The following is an 8,310-nucleotide window of genomic DNA, read 5'->3' as shown; positions in this document are numbered from 1 at the left end:
AGGAGAGAGTGGGTACGCTGGATTCCCTTGTGGCTTAGATTCGGGCCTCCACTGCAACACCTCCAGGCCGCAATTTGCAAGGCACAAATAGCCTCCATGCAGGACAAGAACCTGGGTATCTTCTTGGGTGTCAATAATATGCTTTTTAATGTCCCACTGCGATGCCCCCATGAAATACTGACTGGAAAGAATAGCCTCTGGTTCCGATCCTTCATCGGCCGAATCATGGAGGCGGGAGAGTACATCTGGCATATAATATTTTATAATTTATATTTATTTATATACTTTTTCTTCCTCTACTTCTCCCTTTCATAATTTTGCTGCTGTAAATTAGGAATTTCTCCATTGTGAGACAAATAAAGGTTTTCTTATCTTGTCTTGTAGTGTTTTTGGACCCCTTGTAATATGTCAGTCGAAAGTCATGGCGGGTGAGGAACAGGGCCCAACGACCTGGTTACGGGTCAAGAAGAGTCCGGAACAGAATCGGACTCTCAAAAGGTGGACTCAGATGGAAGTGAACAAAAAGAGTTTTTAATACAAAAACGCAGCACCGACAAAGTACAACAAATAATGCTGGTGTCAATAACCAGGAAAACCAAAGCAAACCAAAAGGCAAAGGCAAGGACAATATAAATGGAAAAAGCTTTTCGTGACAAGCTATTTCCATTTCGTCAAGAGCACAGGTGTCAAAGTCAAGGCCCAGGGGCCAGATCTGGCCCCCCACGTCATTTCATGTGGCCTGCGGAGCAAATCATGTGTGTCAACTATCATGATTCTTGCTGAAATCTGTACCGAAATGTCAAATTGTCATGGGTAATAAATAAGGTTGAGATTTTGCACCGGCCCTCCGAGGGAAGCCGTAACGCCAAACTGGCCCGCGACAAAAAATCAGTTTGACACCCCTGACTCTACTCTAGACTCTAGAGAATTCGACACTTGGAGACGACGTCATGAGCAAGGTGAGGAATAATCTGCCAGAGATTTGGCAGCTTGGAAGTCCTTAAATATTTGACTGATAGGCCGACCCTTCTCTCCCACCTGCTGGAGATACACAAAAACAGAGTCATGATAGAGCTTGGCGGGACTTTAGTCTCTTACTGGCATGGTTGTAGACAAGGTTCTTGTGATCGGTGAAAACAGTAAATTGTTCCGTCGCTCCCTGGAGTTAAAGCTCCCACTCTTGTAAAGCCAGTATGATGGCCAACAGTTCACGGTTGCCCACATCATAATTGGCTTCAGTCGGACGAAGTTGACGAGTGAAGACAGCGCAGGGCTGGAGTCTCCGTGCTATTTCAGGGATCCCTGGGATAGCACAGCCGCCACTCCTGAATCCGACGCATCCACTTCTACAATGAGAGAAAATTCAAGGTTAGGGTGATGCAACACTGGAGCATGAATAAATTATTTCTTTCGGTCCTTAAAAGCGGCCTCCGCACAAGAAGTCAAACAAAACGGGAAATTGTTAGACGTTAATTTGGAAACTTAGTGCGGCCCGGATGCTGTAGTTAAGGATAAACCACTTGTGAAAATTTGAAAATCCGAAAAATCTTTGGAATTGTTTGAGGGTGGTAGGTGTTGACCATTACTCTACTGCCTTAGTCTTAGCAGGGTCAGGGCTAAGTTGACCCTGACTGATAATGAAGTCAAACAATCCTCATGAAAGTCAGACTTCCCTGTTTTAAGATACAATGTATTTTCTATAAACCTTTGGAGGACCATGCCTACGTGTCCTTGGTGGTCCTGTGAGTTATTCGAAAAAATATATACAGTCAAACCTCGGTTTTCGAACGTCTCTGTTCTCGACCAAATCGGTTTTCGACCAAAAATTTAGAGTTTTTTATGCCTCGGATTATGACCGAAAATTGGTTCTCGACCAACTGAGCGCATTTGAATGCGTTACTTGACTCCTCTCGCCTTCCTTACACGAGGAAGTGACGCTTCCTCGTGACGGTTCCTCATGTAGGGTTCCATTGTGAGCAGACGTGTTCAACAGCTGACAGCCGGCGAGCAACAAAACCTTAAAATGCCGCCGAAACGAGGACAAGATACCAAACAGGAGGAAGAAGTGATGACCCTTTCGCAAGTAAATGAACTTCTCAACCAACAAAAAGAACTGTTGACAGCACTCATACAGCAACAACAAGGTCACTTCAAAGGATTTGTAAAGATGATATTGGACTCAACAAACACACGACTCGATAATTTTTCCAGGGAAGTACATGAACTGAAAATTAGTCTTAATTACACTCAAAAGGAAGTCGACGACATCAAAAAACAACAAATGAATGATTCTGATCACTGCAAAACCATGCAAACTGAATTATACAAAGTATGTGACAGTATGCTGGTTTTAAACGACATGATGGACATCTTCTCTTAGAGGGACAATCAAAAAGGAAAAACTTGATAATCGATGATAGATAGATACATAGATAGATAGATAGATAGGGACGGCAGAGGTCGTGGTTCAAATCTGGCCCTGGCCTTCCTGTGTGGTGTTCTCCCCATGCCTGTGTGGGTTTTCTCCGGGTTCTCCAATTTCCTCACACATTCCAAAAGCATGCATGGTACATTGATTGAACAAATACATTGGCTGCACCATTGAGAATACTTGTAAATATTTGTTCAAGCAGAGCAGCAGTACTTCAAGTACATTTCTGCTGTAAGGCATTTTTGATTAAACTTTGATTAGCATTTAAATATCTTGGCCAAGTGTCACCTTTTTTGTAAATCAAAATATGATGTTGTCTCCCGTTATTGAGAAACTTGGTGCAATTACATGTCAAAAATATTCTCCCAAAATGGAAAAGCTGTACACTGACATTGTTTGAACAACCAATTTTTTTCCCTCATTTCATGTTTCTGTTTGTTTGATTTACCAACAGTGTTCCATCGCAAAACACAATGTGTATATAAATATACGTATATTTGTTGAAATGATGTTCAGTAATTTCATTTTTTTTCTCAGAATTTGTTGTGTCCTTTTGCTTCACAAAGAGATATTTAAGCACATACTACAGGTGTAGTAAGTATTGGCCCAACATTGTAAATGGCTACAGCCAGCTGAATGATAAAAGTTGTTTTCATTGATTTTTGGTGACTCTTTTTGTCCCCTAAATGTCTCCTACCTCTCCTAAATGACAGATATACAATACAGTGCATCTTTATTTATATATCAATCTCACAACAGCGGCAACTGTAACAAAGCGTTTTTCAGAACAGTTAACATAAAACAACAGAAAAAATACATACAATCGTAACAACTATTGCTGTACATCATGTTGTTTGATGCTGTTGTAGATGAGAGAATCAAAGTGTCCTTTCACCAGTGGATCAGAGACATCATGCTCAAAACGTGCATGGCGACCCACACGTCTGCTACAAGATAAGGTTGAAAGTAAACAAGCTGTCCATTGATGAAAAAAGAGATTGGTTCACTTCTCCTGTCCTATTTCGATCTGCCTCAATTCCAACCTCTGACATTCAGTTACAAATACCATTCTTTTCGTTCAAATGTTGTGGCCAAAACCCTTAAAACAGTCCACAGCAGGGCGACACAAAGGACAATGAACACTGTATGTTTAAACAAAAGACAAAAACAACCAACCAAAAAAAAAAAAAAAAGCTAAGCTCTTGAAGAGCTCTTGCAGAGGCCTGCCAACTACAGCGCCATCTTGAATCTTGAATTCATACATGATATGGTATATCACTTTGAGCTGTATTAATTAGTGGCCAACCACTTCATTGCCAACTTCTGAAGCAATCAGAATGAAAAAAGCTGCGAAGATCGATTTCTGGTGAACATTATGCCAATTTATTTAATCCAATTTCTCCATATTAAGAGGTATCAGCAAAGACTGATTTTTAGTCTGCAAAAGTCTCTCATATCTAACTAATACAGCAGTCAGAATTAAAAATATGAATGAATATATTTTATTTGATGTGTGGAAAACTTGTGCCATGGAAACCTGGATTTTGTATTTTGTGGACCATCCTTGAAACATAGGTGGTCTCAAGAATAGAGCCTCGGGCGCATAATACAACAAATGCAGCCGCGAGCTTTTGACAGACAGTTCCTGAAATTCTCCTACTGGTACATGTCATACATTTGCAAATGTAGCTGTGAGGCAGAATACGAGCTTGCACTGAATTTTAAGCGAATGTCGAACATCTGACGCACTTTTACTCACTGTGTTCGGTGCCATTCTGACACTCTAAGAGCGACTACATGACAACACCGCATAGAGTGACCTATTTTTTTCTTTCTTGACCACAAAATGGATAAAACATCACTTTGATGCTTAATAACAACTCAAAATGTCACCCTCAATTCCACTCTAACCTTCTGTCTCGTCCTGTCACTACATGATATGGTACCTTCCCATTTTGGTTCGTATAAATTGTATTTTCCTTTGGCATTGGGTCATTTGTTTTCATAAATGAAAATTCGTATCATCTTTTGTTAAATTGTTTTATTAAATGTACTGTAAATGTTTTTTGGGCTTTTGTTAATTTGCTTTCTTGAATTTAAAATTGTTTGAGCTTCTGCTGTCAGCTGTGGCTGGGTATGCTGCTTTTTATGCTGTAAGCAGGCATGCTGATTTCAAGCTAGTTTGCCTGGCTCTTTCTTAATTAATTAATTTATTTATATTAATTTTAATTTACTACTCTTTCCTTTCATTACTGTACAAACATTTTGATTCAAAATTAGTTTTATCACAGTTGTGGTTGTTGTGAATGTGCTATATAAATAGATTTGAGTTGAGTCCCTTTGCCTCTTACTGTGAATATGAAATTGTTTCCTAAATGACATTGTTTGAACAACCAATTTTTTTCCCTCATTTCATGTTTCTGTTTGTTTGATTTACCAACAGTGTTCCATCGCAAAACACAATGTGTATATAAATATACGTATATTTGTTGAAATGATGTTCAGTAATTTCATTTTTTTTCTCAGAATTTGTTGTGTCCTTTTGCTTCACAAAGAGATATTTAAGCACATACTACAGGTGTAGTAAGTATTGGCCCAACATTGTAAATGGCTACAGCCAGCTGAATGATAAAAGTTGTTTTCATTGATTTTTGGTGACTCTTTTTGTCCCCTAAATGTCTCCTACCTCTCCTAAATGACAGATATACAATACAGTGCATCTTTATTTATATATCAATCTCACAACAGCGGCAACTGTAACAAAGCGTTTTTCAGAACAGTTAACATAAAACAACAGAAAAAATACATACAATCGTAACAACTATTGCTGTACATCATGTTGTTTGATGCTGTTGTAGATGAGAGAATCAAAGTGTCCTTTCACCAGTGGATCAGAGACATCATGCTCAAAACGTGCATGGCGACCCACACGTCTGCTACAAGATAAGGTTGAAAGTAAACAAGCTGTCCATTGATGAAAAAAGAGATTGGTTCACTTCTCCTGTCCTATTTCGATCTGCCTCAATTCCAACCTCTGACATTCAGTTACAAATACCATTCTTTTCGTTCAAATGTTGTGGCCAAAACCCTTAAAACAGTCCACAGCAGGGCGACACAAAGGACAATGAACACTGTATGTTTAAACAAAAGACAAAAACAACCAACCAAAAAAAAAAAAAAAAGCTAAGCTCTTGAAGAGCTCTTGCAGAGGCCTGCCAACTACAGCGCCATCTTGAATCTTGAATTCATACATGATATGGTATATCACTTTGAGCTGTATTAATTAGTGGCCAACCACTTCATTGCCAACTTCTGAAGCAATCAGAATGAAAAAAGCTGCGAAGATCGATTTCTGGTGAACATTATGCCAATTTATTTAATCCAATTTCTCCATATTAAGAGGTATCAGCAAAGACTGATTTTTAGTCTGCAAAAGTCTCTCATATCTAACTAATACAGCAGTCAGAATTAAAAATATGAATGAATATATTTTATTTGATGTGTGGAAAACTTGTGCCATGGAAACCTGGATTTTGTATTTTGTGGACCATCCTTGAAACATAGGTGGTCTCAAGAATAGAGCCTCGGGCGCATAATACAACAAATGCAGCCGCGAGCTTTTGACAGACAGTTCCTGAAATTCTCCTACTGGTACATGTCATACATTTGCAAATGTAGCTGTGAGGCAGAATACGAGCTTGCACTGAATTTTAAGCGAATGTCGAACATCTGACGCACTTTTACTCACTGTGTTCGGTGCCATTCTGACACTCTAAGAGCGACTACATGACAACACCGCATAGAGTGACCTATTTTTTTCTTTCTTGACCACAAAATGGATAAAACATCACTTTGATGCTTAATAACAACTCAAAATGTCACCCTCAATTCCACTCTAACCTTCTGTCTCGTCCTGTCACTACATGATATGGTACCTTCCCATTTTGGTTCGTATAAATTGTATTTTCCTTTGGCATTGGGTCATTTGTTTTCATAAATGAAAATTCGTATCATCTTTTGTTAAATTGTTTTATTAAATGTACTGTAAATGTTTTTGGGCTTTTGTTAATTTGCTTTCTTGAATTTAAAATTGTTTGAGCTTCTGCTGTCAGCTGTGGCTGGGTATGCTGCTTTTTATGCTGTAAGCAGGCATGCTGATTTCAAGCTAGTTTGCCTGGCTCTTTCTTAATTAATTAATTTATTTATATTAATTTTAATTTACTACTCTTTCCTTTCATTACTGTACAAACATTTTGATTCAAAATTAGTTTTATCACAGTTGTGGTTGTTGTGAATGTGCTATATAAATAGATTTGAGTTGAGTCCCTTTGCCTCTTACTGTGAATATGAAATTGTTTCCTAAATATGTGTTTCAGGTGTTCCGTAGCCAGTCAGACCTGTGCCCCAAATGAAGCTTGGAGCAGCAGACATTGTCAGTGTGTCAGCACAACCAGTGAATTTCCCCCATCGCTTCCTCTTCCAAGCCCACCCAAACTTGGTGAGCGTTTGCCCATTTTCTCACCAAAATGCTGCATGAATGGTGCCTTTCTCTGTTCAGTTCATCAAAGCAAGTTAGAGGAAATACTGGGAATCTAAAACTTATACCAAAATCACATTTTATGAATTACTTTCTGCCACTAATTGGATTATTTCACATTATAAATTAAATGTACAAATCAAGAATGAAGGATATATTCGTTCTACAGGGGAACTGCCAATGTATAACACAATACAATTCCGGGATCCTGGTATGCCTCCAATTTATTCTGATTTGAAACCAATTGCAGATGCACCTCAAACATCCATGTTTAATGTTCTACCATACAAGCGTAAATGCATCAATTCTCTTGCACAGTCAGCCTCCACATCTTCACAAAGTAAAAATAAAATAAAAATCTACATCTACTCTCCCTTTTCATGCCAAACAGGTTACTCGTGAAGAGGCATGACTAAGAGCAATCCTGCCGTCTGGTTACAGTCTAGGTATTTTTGGAATTGAAAAATTTACACTATATGGTGGTACCTTGAAGCCCAAATGCCCTACATGTAATATAACTTTTGTGAAAGGAATTTTTTGTTGTTTTTAGTTTCATTTCAAACCGCCATCATGCGAGACTTCCTCAAATCTCATGTCACTTCCGCCTCTCTTTTGAGATGATAATCGTTTTGTTTTTCTTTCTTTTTTCTTTTTGGGATAAGTTTTCCCCAAATCCAAGCCGAAAGGACAGACTACTGCTGAATGCAATCCAAAGAGGAAACTTGTGATGACAAATGAAAAAGGACATTTTTGCCAGTATATCATGCGAACTGTCAACACACTATTTCCATACATTGTTAAAAGCTTAGTGGCCTTTTCACACTGCACTTATCAGAGCATAGTGCCCTCACCAACCCAGTAATTGTGTATGTACTACTTTGTTAATGACGCCCTTGATGACTTATGGAGTCTTCACTGTTTCAAAAAGTGGCTCACGTCAAAATAGGCATCCACACGTCATGATTAATGAAAAAAAGAAAGGGAAAAAAGTGTAATGGATCCCTGGAAATGTTGCTTGTTGGCTGTCATGTTGGAGTGTTGCCAATTTCCTGTGATAATTATTGTTTCTTCATGGAGTCTGCAAAAACAAAAAAAAAATGTTTTCCATCTATGAGAACGCTTTGAGCAGATCTCTCCAAATAGATATCAACATCACATGCCTGTGTGCAATGAAATACTGTCTGTCACTGCTATACTTCATCAGATTGTTTTCTAGATGTTTAATTTCTAAAAGTTTAATTTATTAATGAAGCTACACCTCACAGAACCGAACATTGGCAAAGTTAGGTATGTGTGTGACAAGTAAAAATTACATTTAAAAAAAAAAATCTCAATCCCTTTC

General features: G+C 38.4%; 1 protein-coding gene across 4 annotated transcripts in view; it reads left to right on the top strand.

Annotated features, from left to right (window-relative positions):
• Positions 1-7,059, top strand: part of vegfc (vascular endothelial growth factor c) — a 48,127-nt gene extending 41,068 nt beyond the window's left edge. For 2 of the 4 annotated variants that reach the window (XM_019879794.1, XM_019879791.1), the window contains one exon: positions 6,808-7,059. In XM_019879794.1, the coding sequence (XP_019735353.1) occupies positions 6,808-7,027 (220 nt within the window). In that variant the 3' untranslated portion in view covers positions 7,028-7,059. The remainder of the gene's footprint in view (positions 1-6,807) is intronic. The other 2 variants (XM_019879795.1, XM_019879793.1) reach the window with 2 other exon arrangements.
• Positions 7,060-8,310: the final 1,251 nt, after the last annotated feature.

Source organism: Hippocampus comes, unplaced genomic scaffold, assembly GCF_001891065.2.
Source record: "Hippocampus comes isolate QL1 unplaced genomic scaffold, H_comes_QL1_v1.1 scaffold158, whole genome shotgun sequence".
Classification (NCBI taxonomy): domain Eukaryota; kingdom Metazoa; phylum Chordata; class Actinopteri; order Syngnathiformes; family Syngnathidae; genus Hippocampus; species Hippocampus comes.
Note: the sequence above shows the minus strand (reverse complement) of the source record. Positions and strands in the feature narration are given on the sequence as shown.